This window comes from Pelodiscus sinensis, chromosome 2, assembly GCF_049634645.1.
Source record: "Pelodiscus sinensis isolate JC-2024 chromosome 2, ASM4963464v1, whole genome shotgun sequence".
NCBI lineage: Eukaryota > Metazoa > Chordata > Testudines > Trionychidae > Pelodiscus > Pelodiscus sinensis.
The window spans coordinates 98,296,629-98,318,909 of record NC_134712.1 but is presented as its reverse complement, the minus strand read 5'-3'; the positions used below and the strand labels follow the sequence as shown (position 1 = coordinate 98,318,909).

At 40.9% G+C, this 22,281-nt stretch overlaps 1 protein-coding gene across 2 annotated transcripts in view; it reads right to left on the bottom strand.

Annotated features, from left to right (window-relative positions):
• GALR1 (galanin receptor 1) overlaps positions 1–22,281 on the bottom strand; it is a 147,726-nt gene that overhangs the window by 47,050 nt on the left and 78,395 nt on the right. Inside the window, exon 3 of one of the 2 annotated variants that reach the window (XM_075921098.1) lies at positions 16,185–16,349. The exons of the other annotated variant lie outside the window; for it this stretch is intronic. Coding sequence (XP_075777213.1) covers positions 16,200–16,349 — 150 coding nt within the window. The 3' untranslated portion in view covers positions 16,185–16,199. Of the gene's footprint in view, positions 1–16,184; positions 16,350–22,281 lie in introns of those variants that run through there. 2 annotated transcript variants of the gene reach the window in all.

The window sequence follows — 22,281 nt, the reverse complement described above, 5'->3', positions numbered from 1 at the left end:
ATGGGTTTCTTCTCTACTCTGCCTGGGTGCCAGTGGTGGAGTCTTTAACACAAGAGAGATATGCTCCCTGCTCTCATTTCTGGTGCTCAACCTCACGGAAAGCTGGAGTGGCCATTAAAGAGAGTCCAACTTTGGCCCAGTAGCCAAGTCAGTGCATAGTCACTCTGGCAATGGAGTAGGCACACTTTGGTTAGCGGTAGTAGCTGTGAAGTGATTAAGCATGTCCTGTGGGGATGGTGCATGTGCAGTCCCGTCACAAAGTATTATGAGAAAATGGAGCATTTGTTTTGGGGAGGAGAGGGGAACTAGCACATGCATAGTCTATTCCTTATCCCAACCTCTTTGGCCATTCAGACCCAGCATGAGATTCTTGAGCATGCTCACTGAGAGAGTAGCTAAATAGCTGAAGAACCAACATAAAAGGACTATCTTGTGCACATGCACATTGGGATTATGCAAAGGCTTGTTGGCTAAATTTGGGCAGATTTTTCCTGAGATAGCAAAATGGATGCTCCCAAAAGACTAGCCTCTCCCAAATTTTAAGTCTCTGCTACAATACATGGAGGTTCTAAATCTGTGTTAAGGAAAGGTTGCCAGGACTTTTAATATGGGCTGTAAAATATATTTTCTCTCGACTCCTCTATAATGGCTGAATCATTTTGGCTGAATTATTTTTAAATCAGTCTGAGGCAGGCACTTGTCATGGATAGTTCCAGTCTGAACCATTAATATTTGACAACGCTATAAGCGACTAAACATAATGGGATGTGTCAGGAAGCTTAATAAGTGGCACTCCCAGTCCATCCTTCAATAGGACTAACACAAATCCATTTTTAATCAAGCTTGAGAGGACAATGGAAATGGGGAAAAGGATCTAATTTTCAAATTAACCATTTTCTTATCCCATGTTCAACGCAAAATTATTCTCAGCAGAGGAAACGAATGTTTACCAATTGTACAAAGACACTTTGCACAACCCTGATAATGCATCAATTTGAATCTTAATGTATAGTTTAATCTTCAAGTATCTACTGAGATACTTGTGATGCCAAAGAGAATAATGATGATAGCTCTTTGATCCATATCACAGTATGCATGGATGTTTTTCCTTGTGAAAGATGCCCATTTGTCTTCAGTACTAAGAAAACATTAATATGAGTTTTAACTGAATTCCCATTAGCAATTTGCTGATTCATCCCCTCAAGTTTTCTCTTATTCTTTGAGATATTTTTGTTCTACCAGCCTTGTGTATGGGACCCAGAACAATAATAATTTGGACTGCATCTAAGATGTGATCCAATTTGGTATACCAGAGCACAAACAAACATAAGCCTCTATTTTTGAAGATTTTGAAATGCTGTATATTTTACAAGGTAAATCAAATTGGAGGGAGGGGCATTTCTGGTATGTCTCCCAAATTGGAACACACTGAATCCGATCATTCTAAGTCAGTAAAAAGCCATTCTGCAGACTCCAAGAGCAACTACAGTATTCCTTATGCTACTTGATTATGGGGCTAGCTATCTGTATAGCTATGCAACATATTCCTTTTTCTATATTGCAATTTTAAACATCTAAATCTGCTGCCTACATTGTCTTAAGTGAAGCAATACATTAGAGGAAATACATTTTTCGTTACTCTAAGGATTTTTGTTTCCCAGACTTTTTTGGAAATCCCCTTTATTCCTTTTAGAAACATGAACATACCTTTACTTATGTTAGTTTACTTTGTTTGAATTAGTCAGGAGTGGTGTGCTATTAACCTTTTATTAGAAGTTTGAACTTCCTTTATTCAGCCCGCAGGTTTTTTACTTTATCACAGGAGTATTGCAACAATACCTCAAGTCCCAACTACAGTAGACTTCCGATAATCCGGAACCTACGGATCTTGGGTGATGCCGGTTTATCAGATATGCCGGACTATCAGGAGGTACTATAAGATGGTTATATATACTGTATATAAAGTGTGCTAAACCCTTTTTATTGTACATACTGTATATAGTATACTATAATGTTTTAGTTTTTTAAGCCTTTTTTTACCCTTTTTGCTCAGTTCAGCTGCTGCCGCTGTTACCTTGTGACTCATTTTTTGCCGAAGCTCACTCACTAGGCTCTTGCCATTTTGATGCCGGACTATCAGGAGTGCCGGACTATTGGAATTTTATTAACTTTTTCTCTGCTTGGAGGAACAGAGATTCTTTTATAACTTTTTGTTGCATATTTCTTAGTATGTTTTTAATCAATGACAGCACTTTGACCCTTAGATTGTGGTTATTTATTGTCCTTAACAGTCTTTTCTGAGTGACATTATCAATGGTAGGTTTTTTAATTAAAAAAGGTAAACTTATCACCTTTACCAAGTAAAGTATTAACTTTTTCAAATTAACTTTAGAGGTATAAATTTCCTTTGCAGAAAGAAACCTTATTGACTTTGACTTATCAGGTTTTACTTAGCCCACTGTCTAATCCTTAATCAGACAATTAAGACTCTAATTAGTTTTAGTATTAAAATGAGGATGCTTGGTCTGTAATTCTCTCATTCTGCCTGGGTTCATCAATAAACACAGTGTTCCTTATCGCAAGGTGGTACAAGAAAGGCATCACTGCAACATGCTGTGATTGAAACACTAGTCATTAGTAAGTAAATAGTCTACATATGCAAATTAGTTAGTTTTAATAATAGCAGCACTCCCTCATTAACTGATAAATATCTGAAATAGATTTTATAGTAATCTTGCTTACTGTTTCAGCTATATTAATCATTACGATGGATTCATTTAAATCAAAAAAATTTTAAACATCATTTTAATCCATGATTTAATTCAGCAAGCAGGAAAGCTTGATTTAAATAATCAATTTTAAACATGTTTTGCATTTTTACTTTTTAGCTAATTGGTTGCTAACTATTAAAGCATGCGAATTTGCAACTAAACATAATCTTTATGCTATTTTTGAAGCTTCTTTTTTGCTAACCTGGAGGAGACACTATACTTACACACATTTATTTAAGCAATTATATAGTCAACTTACATCTCTTCAGATTCTTAATTTTTATATTTTATTGTGTTAGAAAATGGTGAACACCACATTTCTTACTAGATTAATTTTTTACTTAGGATTTGTGTCAAGCCCTACTTGGATAGGAATATAAACAACTAGCATTTTAAAGGGAGGCTTTTTTAGATTGAAGAGAAAGCCAAGGTTTTTTTAATGAACTACTTATTGGACTGAATTAGTTACATAAACTGAAAGGTATAAAATATTCTATGTGCACTTGCCATAGAGGCTACTGTTTCTGCTTCAAGAAATTCTGGTGCTTAGCTATTGGCTAGCAGCTTTAAGCACTCAGACTTTCTTTAAAACTTGGGCAGCAAACATACTACATAATTTTTAATTAAATGATTTTTAATAGATTAAAGTATGTTTAGATTTTAACATAGGCTGTCATTCAAATTTAATTTTAAATAAGTTTATTTTAAAATACAAATCTGTAACTTTGAAAAATCCTATTAATACAAAATCTGTTTTTTTGTTTTTTTATTAATACAGTCAATAGCTACTGGACTGTTCCCCACATGCCTTTATGATACATGGACTAGAACCCTAACACCAAGGGTACGTCTTGACTGCACGCCTTTTTTTCGACAGAGGCTTTGTCGACAAAGCCTCTGTCAAAAGAGCGTCTAGACTACAACCAGTACTGTCAACAAAGCAAGCTGCTTTTTTGAAAGAGTCTAGATGCTCTATTTTGAAAAAGCACAGTTTGCATGCAATAGTGCCTTTTTTCAACGGAGTACTATCGAAAAAAGGCGTTATCCCTCGCAGAATGAGGTTTACCGCCATCGACGACAACTGCCGCGTTCTGTCGACAGAACGCAGCGGAAGTGTGGAAGCAGGTATAGTTTTGTTGAGAAGCCCACTTCTGTTGACAAAACCCTGTAGTCTAGATACACCTCCAACTTTTTGGTGCTCTTTACAACTTGCAAAGAAGGAAGAGCTGGCTATCTGCCACTAGTCTCGTCTGAAGGAAGAAATCAGAATTGTTCTAAGCCCTGATCCACACACGAAGTTGTCCTGATTTAATGAAAGGTGTGATTTCTTTTAAGTGATTTGGTTAACTTTTTGTGTGGACACAAATCATTGGTTACATAGAACAAGGTTAAAGCTAATGTCACACAATTCTCACTAAGGCTTGTGCACCCCTGGATGGAACCATTAATAACACGGGTGGCCAGATACTTACAGCTGCACAGAATCCCTTGGAAATCTATGGGATTGTGGATGGGGATAAGGTTCTGCTATCATGAATCCCTTTGCAGGCTCAGGTCCCTAGGATTTGCTGCCACTCCCCCCCCCCCCCCCCCCCTTTCATTTGTTTCTTGGTAGATGGAGGAAATGAGGGAGATATTTTTAGAGATATTTTAAACATAAACTTGATTGTAGCTGAACTGGTGTACTATCACCTCTGTACAGCCCATGTGGAGGGGACAATGGTATGTAAGAAGAGCCATGACCCACAGGCCATATCATATTAAACTCTGTTTAGCTACAACTAGCTCTCAACCATTTTAAAACATGTATGTAAAAATGAATAATAGGATTGGATGGGTTCATGGAGGTGAACAGGGTAGCAAAATCAGTTCACACCTTTTACACCTCATTGTAAAGCTGAAGGCAATAATCAAATTAAAGTTTGATTAAGACACATCATTAGGAAAAATACATTCATGGTTGGTTTTATATGAATGTTTTTAAGCCACTATTTGAAAGTATAAGGTCTGAAGATCAGAAATAGGTGTATATGTAAATAATTATTGAAAGGAAAGATTTTAATGAAAAATAGAATTGAAATTGAGCAGTACCAAATCCTGGATAAATAATCCTTCCTAGCTAAATTTATGTTTGGAGATTTTAAATGTCACATTTAGTGAGATTCGTATGCTCCTGACATTAAAATACTATTGTAAAGGTCACCTTAGTGAAATTTTATGTCCGAAAAAATCTATGTACCTTTACTCATGCTAGGTCTCAAATGGCAAGACTGAAGAAATAACCTTCCAGACACCAAAATGTAATTGTCTAAAGGCCCCATGTGATCCAAGTAGAATTGACAAATACCAGCTTATAAATCAAAGTGAATGGGAAATTTATTTTTATACTTAATGTATTTTACGTTTATAATATAGACCTAAAGCAAATACTCAGACTGTACCATAATAAAGAGATACTTAGTGACATGACATAAATTGATCAATATCAAACTCTCTCAAAACAAAAAGCTCCACCCAAGGAAAATACGTGAGCATTACACAATCAACTGATTTGCTATTCAGGAAGGAAAGTGAAGATGACTTTACATTGCCTCTTCTGAGGTTCAACAGATCTATTCTCAACTGTACCTACATTAAGTCAGGCAGTAGGAGAGAAGAGGCTGCCTCATTCAATTGTGGTGGAAGAAAGTCAAGGATTTCAGAGTCAACAAGTTTAATGAAATGCAGCCAAGACCACCTCACTATCTTTTTTTTGTAGCCCAGCATGTCTAGTACTGTATAGCCTGGTTGATAGCCTTCTTTAGCACTGAAAGCTATTGAGCATTTGCCCAAGTGTAGTTGGCTTGGCTTCCCGGAGAGGTTCCTCCACCTCCGTGTCAGTGGGCAGCCACTCTGCCCCACTGTATGGTCCCCTTTACGCCAAGCTCCCGTGTCACCAGTCTATGCCTGAACTTCCTTCAGGCGGGCAGCCCTCAACCAAGTCTTTGTATCTATCCAGGCCCAGCCCTGATTCAGGGTGGGTGCAAGTCCACAAAGCTCCTGTCTGGGGATATGCCAAGCCCAGGTTCAGGGCATGGCCACAGGCACCTCAGAGTCAGTTTTACAGGCAGACCAGGACCTGGATCGGGGCGTGTCAGCAAATGGACACAATCAGTTGATATCCAGGCCAGGCCCTTTGTTCAGGGCGTGGCAACAACCAAACAGTCAGTTTATAAGTGGGCCAAGCCCTTGGTTCGGGGCGCTGCAAGCTAATCGCCTGTGGCAGTGGTGAGGCGGGAGACTGCCATCCTGTAGGTGAGTGGCGGGGGGGGGCGCAGGCCCACCCATTCCACTGCACCCCAGCCCATGGCCCTAGGAGCAGCAGTGCAGGCTGCTATGGGCTCAGCAAGGGGCTCCAGCCCGAAACTCGCTGGCCTTGGGGCCTTTACCAGCCCCCACTAACTCCTGGGCCACTTCCCATCTCCCCCTCAGCTGGTACCTGACTTTCTGGCTGGGTGCTCACAGAGTCCAGTGCCAGTTCATCCCACTGGGGTCCCGGTGGTCCAGACTAGTTCACTGCAACTCGCAGGTCTGCGGAGCTCAGCTGGGAGTCCAGATTCCATATGACCTCAAGGCCTTTTGCTCATCACTGCGGCATCATGTAGTACCTGTACTTGCAGACAGTACCCTGGCCATGTACTAAACCTGCATGCAGAGAAGAATACATTCCTAACTCTTACCTGTAACAGTAAGAAAACTATGGATATGGTGCAAACAGAACCACAGTAACTTTTTATTTGGCTGAGGAGCAGAACATAGAGGCAGATATGCTCAACAGGAGGTCTCAGGATCACAGTGAGTGGTTCATTAAACCTGTGGTGGCCAGTGAATTGCTTTATAGGTAGGATCACTTGATGATAGATCCCTGCATCTAAACAACACAGCACATGCCAAGAAGATTTCACAAGAGCACAGACAAAAGCTCTCTCTTGGGTGCATGTCTGCAGGACAGAAGCCAACATCTTTACTCCTTCCTTCTCATTCCCTTTATGCCCAGGGTCATAAGAAAGATCAGATGGGTCATAACAGGAAATACAGTTCTGTATCGTTGTTTAAATTAACTATTATTCAGATGCTTAGTAAGAAATCTATTTGTCAAAAATTCCTGAATCTCTTATCTGTATTGTTACAGACATACTTGCTGGCATGTCATTTGAAATAATGATCAAAAATAATTGAAATTGGAATGATTATATCTGATACATTTTACAAATAAATATGCAGAATTTTAAAATAGTGTGCAGAATTTTTAATGTTCCCCAAGAGTGTAAGTTGCACTCATATCACCAAAGATCTGCTTATGAGCTACATTAAACCAATAGAAATAGTTGAGTCTGAAGAAAATCTTTTGAACATAATTTATCTATGCCACAGTAGTCACAAGGGCATTGTCTGAAGCTGTGTGTTTGTAGTGTGTTTTTTCATTGACATGAGCTATGTCTGAAATTTAAATGCAAAATGCAGCACTTAGGAACATTATATGGATTTTTCATACTCCAGGGAGGATGTTGTGCCCATAAACAAAGAGTTGGAGTAGAAGGAGACATACATATAATTTAATCTGTAACAAGTCTGATTTTTCTTCTGTTTTGTTCACATAATATAATGGAAAATGTTAACCATTTCCCTCAGATCAGGATCTAAAAGAGAAATATTGCTGTACATCAATAAAATAAGAAATACATGTGAAAATTAATTTGGCACCATCTTTTAAAACTTCACAAATCTGATTCCTCATTAAGCCGGTTTTATACTAGTGTCACTCCATTGGAACTGAGTTACACAGGCATAAAACTTTCATAACAGTGATGAATAGTTTCTGAATAGTTCTGAATAGTATGCAGAATAGTTTCTGAATCTGCATAAAAATAGTGAAGTTGTTTGTTTTTCCACCCTTTTCTTCCTTCCCTCAGGTTTGAGCAAATAGCTCATATAAGTATGAAGTCCTAAGATCCTGTATAGAAATGCAAAATTATATCTCCTGGTATTAAGTCACTGGCAGCCAGACTGAGTGCCATTAATTCCAGGACAGAAAGTGAAAACTCAGACTGAGAAAACTAGGGTAAGGTACAAATGACTACTGTGGAGGAAGAGAAATCTTCAGAGAAACCAAGCTCAGGAGAAAGCTTAGAATGAGATTTGTTTCTTTTGGTTTAAGTTAACAACTGATTAAGGCAAGTCTCAAAAGGAACATATCCAGTGTGAGGATGTACTGTGTTAGAACTGTGGGAAACAAACTTGCACACTGGAATAGAAATAATTTAGCCAATATGTATAGCCTGTAGTAAACAGAGCTGGTCAGAAAACCCAAGTGTTTATTGAAATTCCAAACAAAATCTTCATTTCAATTTTTTTCAAATGAAAGATTTTGTTTTGAATTGTAATTTTAACCTGTCATTCCGTTTCACTCATTTAAATTGAAAACTAAAATACAATTATTTTAATTGAAATGAAAATCAGCCCTGCTTTTCAAAATGTTTTTTTAAAACTTTCCAGGGTAAGGGGCAAATTTTTTTCCTTTGGAATTGACATTTTCCCCATCAAAAAAATTCAATTTCAGTGAAAGTGGGAGGCTAAGTACAGGAAACCTTTCTGCTCTAAATGTTTCAACCAGCTCTAGCTATAAGAGATATTAGAAGTTCTTCTCTTTCTTCATATGTAAAATAGAGATAATACCTATTTACCGCAGTGTGCGTTGTGCTATTACATTAATTGTGTTTGTAGAGCATAGAAAAGACACCATATAAAAGTATACAATTTTATTATTACCACATTGACATCTATAGAAGAAACCCCTGGCCTACCATCTCTGACAACCTGAATACCCAAAATCCTACCTTAAGAGACTCCTTCAATTTGTTCTTCCATGTTCCAATTACATTTCTACTTATTTAAAATCCCACCTACAAAGACTGCCAAAAATAGGCCAATCTCTTAACTAGTCACTTAAGACAAGTTTTACAGTATTATATTTGAGACAGAACTTTAGAAGTAGGAGATAATTAATGGTACAAGAAAAAATATGAATGACATATTTCTTACGGTTGATTTCTTTTTTTCCACCTACAGGATAAAAAAGGCTGAGTGATTGTTGGAAGTGGTATTTTTAGTGCCAAAGAGATGTTACACTTCATATCACTCTTCCTGACTGATGCTTCCCTTCTAGCCAGCTGAAGGAGATAATTCTGACAAACTCCAAAAAGACAGCCTTATCTAGCTTTCTTCATCTGGAGATCAGGTTTCTTTGTACAGAGCTACTGATGGCAGAGAAACTAAAAAAAAAAATGAAATTAAGAGCATTGCCCTATTTATTATTTTAAAATGTTATTTTGTGATCTGAGTCTTCTTTCAATGCTTAATAAGCCAGATGGATACATTTGTTCTTTCAAATAGCTAGAGAATGTGATAAAAGAAATACACCTCATAAACTCTCTCTCTTTTCCTCCCTCCCCCATTTCTTTATTCTTGTCTAATTTGACTGTAAGCTCTTTGGGGCAGGTACATTCTCTTACTCATTATTTGGGCAAAGTACAATCTCAGTTGGGGTCCCTAGATGCTACAGGAATACAAATAATAATCAGTGACAAAAAGATATGCAGTGGCAAGAACTGAGAGATTGCTGTCAGGGTGGGGAATTTAAGTTACCTCTGCCAGTAATCACAGTGGTGCAAAGGAGATGCAGTCTAGCAAAAGCTTCTGCCACCTTTTTGGTGCTAAAATCCCAACCCGCTTTCTGGAGCCTTCTGAGGTTCCAAACATCCCAGTTGTCCTGAACCTTAGTACAAACCTCCAGCTTCCTCATCTCAATTTCAACTATGTATTATAATGCAAAAGGTTTGCAGAACAGGTAGTCCCCGAGTTACGCGGAGCCGACTTATGTCTGATCCGCAGTTTCGAACGGGGATTTTCTTGCCCCGGAGGACTCGAGCGGCGGGACGCCTGGTCCCGCCGCCCGCCTCCTCCGGGGTGAGAAAAGCTGCTCCCCGTCTCCCTGGTCTGCTGCGGGAGGCAGCAGACCAGGGAGATGCTGAGCAAAGCGGCGCAGGACCCGCGGCCGGACCCGCGGCCGCTGATCTGGAAGCGGCCGCAGGTCTGGCCCCGGGTCCTGTGCCGCTTTGCTCAGCGTCTCCCTGGTCTGCAGACCAGGGAGAAGCTGAGCAAAGCCGGAGGACCCGGGCCGGACCGCGGCGCTGATCTGGAAGCGCCGCGGTCTGGCCCGGGTCCTCCGCCGCTTTGCTTTGCGTCTCCCTGGTCTGCTGCCTCCCGCAGCAGACCAGGGAGACGGGGAGCAGCTTTTCTCACCCCGGAGGGTGACGCAGCTAGTGCCCCCCCCAGAAGACCAGGGAGATGTGGAGCAAAGCCCGGGGCCTGTGGTAGAGCAGGTGGGGTGCTGCCGGTTCGTCCCGCAGCACCGCTCCTTGGTGCTACTGGACCAACCTGGCAGCACCTCAGCTGCTCTGCCCCAGGAGTCCTGATTCAGGAGTCCTGATCAGCAGTGGCTGAATCAGTTTCAGCAGTGGCTGAATCAGGACACCTGGGGCAGAGCAGATGGGGTGCTGCTGGGTTGGTCCAGTAGCGCCGAGGAGCGGCCGCGCTACTGGACCAACCCAGCAGCACCCGAGCTGCTCTACCCCAGGCGTCCCCAAGTTAGCCGCTGCTGAAACTGACCAGCAGCTGACGACAGGAATCCCGAGGCAGAGTTGCTCTGCCCCAGGCTTCCTGGAATCAGCTGCTGATCAGTTTCAGCAGCAGCTGACTTGGGGACGCCTGGGGTTCTTAAGTTGAATCTGTATGTAAGTCAGATCTGGGGTCCAGATTCAGCAGCTGAATCTGGATGCCAGTTCCGACTTACATACAGATTCAACTTAAGAACAAACCTACAGTCCCTATCTTGTACGTAACCCGGGGACTGCCTGTACATTGAAAAGCAAATCTTTTAGGGCCAGTATAAAACAATTGCATATTTAATCCCAGTAAATAACACAAGAGATACTGCTCTAACTGCATAATTTAATCAAGTGAGGCAATGTGTTTTCAACTCTAAATTTTAGAAATATTATCCATGATATTTATTGATGTACTGTTAGTAGAACTCTGGAAAACAACTAGCACACTGGAATAGATATTTATTTAGGCTCTATATCCATGATACATAAAATGGGGAAGTAAATTGGAACAAAAGTTCTCTATACCTTGGAAGCCATGATTATCTTTTAGAATAGGCCTTATTGACTTAAACTCCCATTGACTTGAATTTGAAAGAATGACAAACGAATGTTTCTAAATACTTGGAAAATGTTTAAACTCAGTATTTTTCCATTAGATCACAATATTAGCATTGACCTTGCCGACAGCAAAATCTTCCCTTTGCTTTGAGTTTTATAAATGAGTGTTGTACCTAGAGTTGGGTTTACTCTATAAAAATGTTTCATGAATATTCACTCAATTTTTAAATGACATTTGTTTCCACATTTTATATATTTACTTTCTAGGAAATACTCCGGGTACACACTTTGTTGACATCATTCTCTGTGAAAAGTGAATTGCAGTGTCATATACTAGAGTTTGCAACAACAAAACATGTCATATATTTGTACAGAGAAGGGCTGTACTCACTTGGACAGAGAACTGGAAACAAAAATGCATGTGACCTAGGTGACCATTCACAATTACCCAACCAAAGGAGGAGTAATTAATATGAATTTTCAAATACTACTCAATTGTTCATTAACAGTCATACATTTAAAAGAATCCCCCTCCAAAAATTATTCAATAAATGCTGCTGTGGTGAAATTCACCCTCATGCAAGGGTCCAGTAAAAGACCTATATATAAGGATGAATTTTTCCTGTAACAAACTTTCAGGAAAATCACAATCTGTTCTTTGAGCAGGAAAAGGAGCCTAAATAAAATAAAATAAATTATTCAATACTATTATATATTATAAGTTATTTGCTCAACTCTGGTTTCCAGTCAGTATAAAACTTCCAATTTAAAATTCCTGAAATATAAGATTTATAAAATTCATGTGAGAAGCTTAAAAAAAAAAAGACAACACACTATGCCCCTTCACTTTCCTAAACAGATTTAATTGTGGGACTCCCTGTTAAAATAGTTAGCTGTATCAATAATAGAAAAAAACTAATCACAGTGGAATGCCAATAGAAAAATGCCCCTCTGGATGAAGCAAGCTTCATTTTATAATCAAGCTTTAAACAAATCCCCAGGGAAATAAAATCTATTCCCACAAAAACATAAAAATGTGAATCAAAACACAAAGTATAAAATTCCCTCTGGTGTTTCTTTGAGGAAACATGCCTCATTTTCCAGTTAATTAGAAGTCGAGGAAAAAATATATAAATATAAGGATTTGCAAAGTAAAAGGATTTGCAAAGTAATGGTACCTTTTAGTGGCTTAGAGAGACAAAAGACAGCAAACATTTTATTAAATTCATATATGAAACTCCCTTTTGAATACCTGATTAGCAAACAAACAGATAAACAAAACCATAATTGGAAACATTGCTTTTACTAAGAGATTCACAAAAACACTTCAGTTTGTCTAGCAATCAAATGCTGAGAAATGTGACTTTCTCTAAACCCTGCCACTGAATAGTCTCAGCAGACAAAGGATATGACTAGATTAGTGAGAAATAGCAGATGCATGCAGTCAGTATAGAGCAGAATTTTTCAGCAATGAATGCTTTTAAAGACAGATCATAGCCATATTTTACAACTCAGAGATGTTTTCTCTACGTATCTATAATTTTTCACATATCGTTACTCTAAATATTTGTGTTTTTCCTTTTCAGGACAAAAATGCCTCAGGTTACCAGCTTAAGGTATCTATAAAACAATTGAGAAAATAATACAATTAATTTTTTTCCATTAGATGCCTATTCTGGAATATAATTGGACATAGAATTTATATGTATTGACATATAGGTATGTATCAATTAGAAATGTTTATGTAGTAATTATTAAAATGAAATACACTTTAAATAATAATTATGCAAACTGGGATGCCCATGGAGAGGGACAAAAGGGAGGCAATTGCCCTAGGGTCTGCGATTTAAAAGAGCCCAGGGCTCTAGGCCGCTGCCGCCACTACCATTACCAAGGTGGTTGGAATTCTGGACCCTTTAAATCACCTCTGGAGTCTCACAAGCACTGTCTGGGTGAAGCTGAGGGCTGGGTGCAAGAGGTGCAGCCCTCGCCCCATCCCTTCTACCCAAGATCCCACCGCTTCCGGGGGACACAGAGCCAAGCTCCTCCCCACATTTCCCAGGACCCAGTGATGTCTATCGCCAGCCCTGGATGCAAATAATTCTTTACAAAGGTAAGGCACTTAGTGCACTCTTGGTAAACCACCTGACTGAGAAGCATAGTGCTTGCTGCACTCTGAATACACTGTCGTGTCGCACTGCATCATGACTTCCCTCTGACACCTTTCCCACAAGCAGGCCTGTTCATGCCTCTCTGGTCACCTGTTTCAACTAGGGATGTAAGTGAAGAGTCGACTAGTCGATTACCTAATAAGCATATGCTTATCGGGTAGTCAAGTAGTGACGTGACTAGTTGCTTCCCCACCCATTGCTGCCTCTATCAGAGAAACTGTGGGGGAGGGGGGAGCAGGAGCCAGTACGGGGGGGAGGAGGGGAGACTAGGCTCTTAATACATTTAAATGACAGAGCTACAGAGGGGTTAGCTCCCAGGACCAGGAGCTAACCCTGCTGTGGTTCTGTAGTTTCCCCCCTTATCGACTAATGGAGTAGTTGGTGAAAATTCTATTGACTACTTAATTAGCTGATTAAGTGCCAATTAGCAACCCTAGTTTGAACTCTAGTACCCTGCTCTCAGGTGACCAGCCCTCAGACACTCCCTTTGCCTTCTTTTTGAAATTTGAAAGTCTCTTTCCTGTTTTCTCAGTAGCATGTGGTGTGTTTCAGCACATCTTTCCAGCTGGCCATGCCTGCTCCATGCACCAGGAGATCTCCTGTTTGGAGCCATGCCGTGGTGCTGGACCTCATCAGTGTTTGGGGAGAGAAGGCAGTCAAATCACAGCTGTGCTTCAGACCTAGGAACTATGATACCTATGAGCAGATCTCATGATGCATGATCAAAAGGAGTCATCACCAGGACATGCTGCAGTGCAAAGTCAATGTGAAGGAGCTGAGAAGTGCCTAACACAAGGTGCGGGAAGCAAACTGCCAACCCAGTGCCACAGCCACTACCAGCAGGTTCTATAGAGAGTTGGATGATATACTTGGAGGTGACCCCACTTCTACTCTGGAGACTGCTGTGGATAATTTGGGGGCTCAGGGGCCATCTGACAGCGGACTGAGACAGGAGGAAGAAGTCATGGACAAGTGTACTGAGGGACAGGAGAGTCCTGAGCCTGAGGAGGATTTGGCATCCACAGAGGCTTGCAGACAGAAATGATTTTGTACCTCGGATGCAGCAAACCAGTCACAGCCCTCGGAGAGGGAAGCTCTCAAATGAGTTGCCAAGAGAAGGAGGAAGCAAAATGCAGGACAATGTAGCACTTTAAAGACTAACAAGATGGTTTATTAGATGATGAGCTTTCGTGGGCCAGACCCACTTCCTCAGATCAAATAGTGGAAGAAAGTAGTCACAACCATATATACCAAAGGATACAATTTAAAAAAATGAACAAATATGAAAAGGACAAATCAGGAGGGTTACAGAAAGGAGACTTCGTTCCGTTGTTGCTACCAACACAGGGACACTTCCAACTGTGAACAGACCACTGAGGCAATCTCTTATCTCACGATAATCTGCCTCCCAGATCTCACCTCAAGTGCCATGCAGCTGCTCTGCCACATGTCTCCACAATTTTGCTGGCAAAGTAAATGCGGTCTTTGTCTCATTTAAGCTGACATTCCCACACCACTGTGCTATCAGCTATGGGAAGGGGACCATCGCTGCTCAAAGACAAGCCATGTATGTTCCCCCATGAAACCTACATTCTAGTAAAAGACCTTCCTTTGCTTCCCTGCTCATCCCAAACAGTGTCATGTCTTCCAGGATCAACACAGCCTGTGGAAATAAGTGGCCATTACTAACTATCAGGGACCCAGGCAGTGCTCTCCCAAGTTACACCTACCCACAGTACATCATGGCTATGCGTGAATATAAACTCCAGCTCCCCAACACAAATGAGAATCTCTGCTATGACTAGGATTAACAATGGACCCTCGGTAACATGTTGTAATTGGGCCTTGATAGAACTGAACTCAGAATGCCACCCTGAGGTTCTAGTGTCTATCGGAGCTGAAAAAGGCCAAGAAGTGCCCCCAAAGGACTAAAGAGGAGTTTTTGTGTGATGTCCTGAGTCATGCTGCCTCTGAACACAAAGAATTGAAGGAGTGGAGGGACAGTGACAGGAGGCACGTAAAGAGAGCACAAAATGGCTCCTAAACACTTTAGAGTGACAAGCAGACATGCTGTAGGCTCTGCTAGCATTGCAAATGGAGTAGCTGCATGACCAGCCCCAACTGCAGCCAGTGTCCCAGAACTGTTTTCCATAGACCCTCCCCACATCACCACCAATGCAATTTAGATACCACCCTGTCCCCACATGCCACCCACCACATTCCACATCTGCCCAATCAACCTCCACCCATGCACACTCCCCATGCACTTGACACCCACCTGCATGCAGTTTAGCTCTGATGAACTGCAGTCCCCCTTGTACAGCACGTCAGGCAGCAGGGCTACATATTAAACTTGGACATATACAAACCTGTGAAAACTTCAGGGCTGCCTCACCTCCTGCCTCTTCCATACCCCATCTCCCGCCCAGTGTCCTACATTTACTGTGTTTAATAAATAAAATTAATGTGTTTCAAAGCAATCTTTATTCCATTACATGAAAGCGAGCAAGTGTACTCTTAGCAAACCTATGGTCACTGTAGTGCACCAATCAATCAGAGTCACCCCCTAGCAATGCAGCCACTGCACTCCCATGCGTGGCAACAAGTTTTACTGACTTTCCACATCAAATTGTTGTTTCAAGGCATCCCTGATTCTTACTGCCCAGCACTGTGCTCCTCTTAATAGCCCTGGTCTCAGCTGTTCAAACTTGGCTTTCAGTCCTGAGTGAAGTTTTCATCCCTCCCTTTGCAAGTATTATGGAGGGTACATCATGTGGCAATAACCATAGTGATGTTATCATCAGCCAGTTCCAGCTTCCTGAAAACACAATGCCAGTAAGCTTTCAAAGAGCTGAAAGAATACTCCTTCTGCATCTGCTCAGCCTGTTATTGAACCACTCCTTGCTGCTGTCAAGACTCCCCATATATGGCTTCAGGAGCCATGACATTAAAGGATAGATAGGGTATCCGAGGATCAGAATGGGAATTTCTACTTACCCCACAATGATCTTCTGGTCTGAAAACAAAGTCCCCACTTGCAGCTTCCTGAATAGGTTAGTGTCCCGAAAGATGCGAGAATCATGGATCTTTCCAGACCAGCCACCATTAACGTCTGTGAAATGCCCACGGTGATCCACAAGCACCTGCAAAACCGTGGTTAATGGGATCAGAGACTAGATTGCCTGGTGCCAGAATTGGAATGTGTGTGCCATTTATTGCCCCACTGCAGTTTGGGAAGCCAATCCGTGCAAAGCCGTCCACAATTTCATGCACATTGTCCAGAGTCATGGTCTTTCAGATCAGGGTGTGACTGAGGGCCTTGCACACTTCTATCACCACAAGTCCAATGGTTGACTTTCCCACACCAAACTGATTGGTGACTGAGCAAAAGCTGTCTGGAATAGCCAGATTCCACAGTGCAATTGCCACATGCTTCTCCAGTGGCAAGGCAGCTGTCATTCATGTGTCCTTGGGCTGCAGGGTGGGGGTGAGCTTAGCACACCTGTTGGTACATGTACCTCATGGAGGAACTTATTGATCAATGAAACCAATATCTTCTATATAGAAGCAATAAGCAGTTTGGCTGACTTGATAAAGTCCAGCCCAAAAGACTCTCTCCTGGGATAAGATAAGTCTCTCCACACCAGTTTTAGACAGTAGGTAATAAATCCTCAAACCTTATCCCACAGTTGAGGACACAATTTGGGTAACAGGGTGTCTCCAAAGAAGTTTTCTTGACTATTTAACTAAATGCTGGTGTGCTCACAACTTTGCAAATGATCCTCAAGTTCAGAGCTGGACTAGACCCCTCAGCAAATGCAGAGTAGCTGATAATTGCAGAAGGCAGCATCCCCTTTATACAGGGATCAGACTGCTTCTGTTCCCACGATTACCCCTCACCTTAGAGGGATGTAGAGATCAGGTGCAAATTTTAATAAGTACCCTAAAAATCCTGACGCTTAATTTCCTTTAATCTCCTATCCTAGAGATCAAAGAATCTCAGAAGATGTGCAACCCTGAAGTAGCAGCAAGCATAGTACTGCCCTGCAGTAGCCAGCTTCTATAGGTAGCTGAAGGACTAACTCAGCCTGATGGGATGGGGGGCTTTATCAACAAAAATCTATCAGCCAGGAGTCATCTTAAACAGGCAAAGGAATACATTTAGGCTTTGTCTACATTAGGGCTTTTGCCAGAAAAACATGCAGTGTGGACATTTCCTTTTTGCACAAAAAACCCTTTCTGTGCAAGATCCTTATGCCTCCCTCAGGGACCCTTCAGCAAATGCAGAGTAGCTGATAATTATGCCTCAGGGAGGCATAAGGATCTTGCGCAAAAAGGGATTTTTGTGCAAAACGGCCACAGATACACTCCTTTTTTTGTGTGCAAAAACCCCTTGCACAAAACCAGCTCGGAATGGATTATGCAAATGAAGCATTACAGAATGCTAATCAGCACTTCACTTATATTGCCTCTTCTGGCAAAAGCCATAGTATAGACAAAGTAGAGGTTTTTTCTCATGGGTCAGTTCTCATGGGCCAGTGCTTACAAGCCTAAAGCTCATAAACTCACCAACAGAAAGCAAGTCCTACCCTTTTAGTGACTTCAAATTCTCCCACTGTGGTTTCTCTTGTCTCACAGTACACTAGGTGAGGGCATCTCACTCAGGATCTTCCTTATACTGAGGCGCTCTACTTTTTGGAAAAACTTAAAAAACGACAAATAGTGCTGCAGTACCTTAGAAACTAACAAAATAACATAAAAGGCAGCATGAGCTTTCGTGGGTACAACCCACTTCTTCAGATGAATGGAGCAAGGGGTCCATCGATACAAATAAATAGCAGAAAAAAGAGAGGATGGGGAGAGAAAGAAGAAAAAAAATCTTGTCAATTAGAGTGTCTGTGATAAATGAGGCTAACAGAGTGGGCTATAAGTGCCTGATAAGAACATAAGAACGGCCGTACTGGGTCAGACCAAAGGTTCATCTAGCCCAGTATCCTGTCTGACGACAGTGGCCAGCACCAGGTGCCCCAGAGAGGGTGGACCGAAGACAATGATCAAGTGATTTGTTTCCTGCCATCCCTCTCCAGCCTCTGACAAACAGAGGCCAAGGACACCATTTTATCCCCTGGCTAATAGCCTTTTATGGACCTAACCTCCATGAAATTATCTAGCTTCTCTTTAAACTCTATTATAGTCCTAGCCTTCACAGCCTCCTCTGGCAAGGAGTTCCACAGGTTGACTACACGCTGTGTGAAGAAGAATTTTCTTTTATTAGTTTTAAACCTGCTACCCATTAATTTCATTTGGTGTCCTCTAGTTCTTCTATTTAGGGAACTAATAAATAACTTTTCTTTATTGACCCTTTCCACACCACTCATGATTTTATAGACCTCTATCATATCCCCCCTCAGTCTCCTCTTTTCTAAACTGAAAAGTCCCAGTCTCTTTAACCTCTCCTCATATGGGACCCGTTCCAAACCCCTAATCATTTTAGTTGCCCTTTTCTGAACCCTTTCCAAGGCCAAAATATCTTCTTTGTGGTGAGGAGACAACATCTGTACACAGTATTCAAGATGTGGACATACCATAATTTTATACAGTGGCAGTAAGATATTCTGGGTCTTATTTTCTATTCCTTTATTAATAATTCCTAGCATCCTATTTGCCTTTTTGACCGCCACTGCACGCTGTGTGGAAGTTTTCAGAGAACTGTCCACGATAACTGCAAGATCTCTTTCCTGATTTGTCGTAGCCAAATTAGCCCCCATCATACTGTACGTATAGTTGGGGTTATTTTTCCCGTTGTGCATTACTTTACACTTACACTGATATTTAGCTTTTGATGTCATTAGGGTACTGAATGTAGCAGCCTATCCAGTTCAGTTTTTTGTTCAAACCTTGATTAAAGGTGCCAAAGTTGCAAATGAAGGCAGCTTCTCTCTCTAGCTGGTTTCTGAAATTGCTTTGTAATAGTATAGTCACTTTTAGATACATTAGTGAGTGCCCGGGCAAGTTAAAATGTTCCCCAACAGGTATCTGTGTGTGTCCATTTCAAATGTCTGATTTGTGTCCATTAATCCTTTGTCATAGAGACTGTCCAGTTTGGCCTCTTTTGTCAATCATTTGAACCCTGTGTTCCCTCTCCACCCTTGCTTTTCTCTCAGACGTGTTTCTCTTTACGAGCCAAGGCACTGCAGTCTTCCAGGTGCACCTGATATAAGTCCCAAGGCATTGGTGGCCATGCCACTCAAAATGGTTTCTCCCCACTCTCCCTCTCAGTTGCCAAGCAACTGGGACTGTGAATTTGCCCTGGATCCTTCTGCCTCCCTGGAACTGCATGCCTCTCCCTGAGATGTTCCACTGACCCACCCAGGTATGAAAGTACATTTCAATCTGAATTGATCAGGGAAAATCCTATAAATAGAAGAAAGGAATGAAATAATTGACTAAAGCAAGCAAAAAACTTCATAAAGGCCAACAAAAATTTGAGTGTTATTGATATTTTATCAAAGTAAGATAATGATTTGGCTGTATTTTTCACAGCTAGCTATGGGAACACATTTATTAGTATTATACTGCACATGTGCCAACATCTCAAAATCTGTGCAGATCTGAGCAGCTCTTCACGTGTGTTTTTTCCCCCAAAGCTCTCCTCCACCCCCCAAGAAACATGTAAAGAAGTTTTCTTTTCCAAAATCTGTGCTTGAAAAGTATTGATTGGTCTTACATCTGTGGATGCCTTCTCTTCCAAAAGTGAGATAGATTCATGCTTTTTTGCACTGGCTGGTGATTTTGAAAGTACTGTGATTAACAATTGCTTTGGCATTTGTTTGGGAGGCTTTGTGCTCCTAAATACAATTTTGTAATGTATTTATCCCAAGTTAAAGTCAAAACATGGTGATTTATGAGGGATTGAATTTGAGTGTTCAGTAATGCCATTAAGAATCCCTGTGTTTATTTTACTGCTTCCATTACTGTTTGCACACTTCAGCTATCCTAGCATTTCAAGTTAAAATAACCCTTAATTTTAAAAGTCTAGTGACTTAATTATCTTTATTTAATATGTGTAATGAGCTTATATCTATTTATTCAATACATTTATAGTACATCTATATTCCTTTAATACATGTATTATGTGCCTGAATTATTAGTCAGGAAATCATACAGTATAATCAAGTTAAATATTAGAATAAAAAATAATCGTCTGACCAGCCAAAGTGGAATAGCCTTTAGAACCAATGGGAGGACGTACTGGAAAAATTACTCCAAAAAGGACCATTTCCACATGATACATAAAATAAGGAAGCAGTTAGGCTGGGGAAATGAGAACAAAGAAAGGGATTCAAAAAAAAAAAAAGGGATAAAAATGTACATACCTAGCATTTTTTCTAAGACCCTGATCCAACAAAATGCCAAAGCATGTGTTTCACATTAAGATGATAACGGGACTACTTGATGAGGGTGTAAAAACAGTTAAGGTAGTGCAGGTCTTCTGGGCTAGACTTTCAAAGCCAAGAATCTTAACAAGAAAGTTCTAGCTCCAATCTGGACTAGGCCCTCCTTCCAGTTCAAGTCAAGGTACCCTCTCACGCTGAGTGAAATGGAGTGCAGCGGGCTAAGAGAGGGAAGCAGGGTGGAGCGGAACAAGGGGTGGAGCCACAGACTTGTTAACCCAGTGAGAAGGGCTTTAAACTAGGTTCAATGGGGGCAGGTGACCAAAGCCCACAAGTAAGTGAAAAATATGGAGACCTGAGAGACAGGTCAGAAATGGGAGGGAGCATGGGCTACAGCAGCAGAGATAAAGGAGGAACAAGGCAGAACAGGGGAGCAAAATCAAATCAGTGTCTTAGATGCCTGTATACAAATGCAAGAAGTATGGGAAATAAACAGGAAGAACTTGAAGTGTTAATAAACAAACACAACTATGACATAGTTGGTATCACAGAGACCTGGTGGTGTAATACACACAACTGTAATACTGGTATAGAAGGGTACTGCTTAAACAAGAAGGATAGACAGGGAAAAAGAGTGAATACTAGAGGTGTTGCCTTATATATTAAAAATGTTTATACATGTACTCAAGTGGAGATGGACCTAAGAGACAGACTTGCTGAAAGTCTCTGGGCTAAGTTAAAGAGGTAAAAAATAAGGGTGATGCCATGCTAGGGCAGACCACCTACCCAGGCAGAAAAGGCTTTTAAAAAAAAAAAAAAAAAAAACCCTAACACAATCATCCAAAGCACAGGATTTGGCAGGGATGGAACTTCAACTATCCAGACATATGTTGAGAAATTAATACAGAAGGACACAGATTATCCAATAAATTATTGGACTACATTGGCGACAATTTTTTATTTCAGAAGACTGAGAAAGCTACTAGAGGGGGAAGCTGTTCTAGATTTGATTTTAACAAATTGGGGGAACAGGTTGAAAATCTGAGAACGGAAAGCAGTTTGGGTGAAAGTGACCATGGAATCATAGAATGGTAGAAGGGAGAACAGCAAAATTAGAGACAATGGATTTCAGGAAGGCAGATTTTAAGAAAACTCAGAGAGCTGGTAGGTAAGGTCCCATGGAAAGCAAGACTAAGAGGAAAAACAACTGAAGAGAGTTGGCAGTTTTTTCAAAGGCACATTATTAAGGATCCAAAAGCAAACTATGCCATTGCATAGGAAAGATAGAAAGTATGGTAAGAAACCACTTTGGCTTAACCAGGAGATCTTACATGATCTAAAAATCAAAAAGGAATTGTATAAAGAGTGGAAACTAGGTCAAATTACAAAGGATGAATATAAGCAAACCACTCAAGTATGCGGAGCAAGATTAGAAAGGCAAAGGCACAAAATGAACTCAATCTAGCTAGAGCAGGCATGTCCAAAGTCCGGCCCGCGGGCCAATTGCGGCCCGTGTTCCGGTTTAATACGGCCCCACAGGTAATTTGGCAATATCTACCAACGAATCCATATGTATTGAGATGAATACATTGTAAAATCTCAGTTAATGTCAGTTGGTCTAAATCAGTTATAAATATATTTGGACACAACATGTATACTTGGTGTTATGTTCCTGTTCATA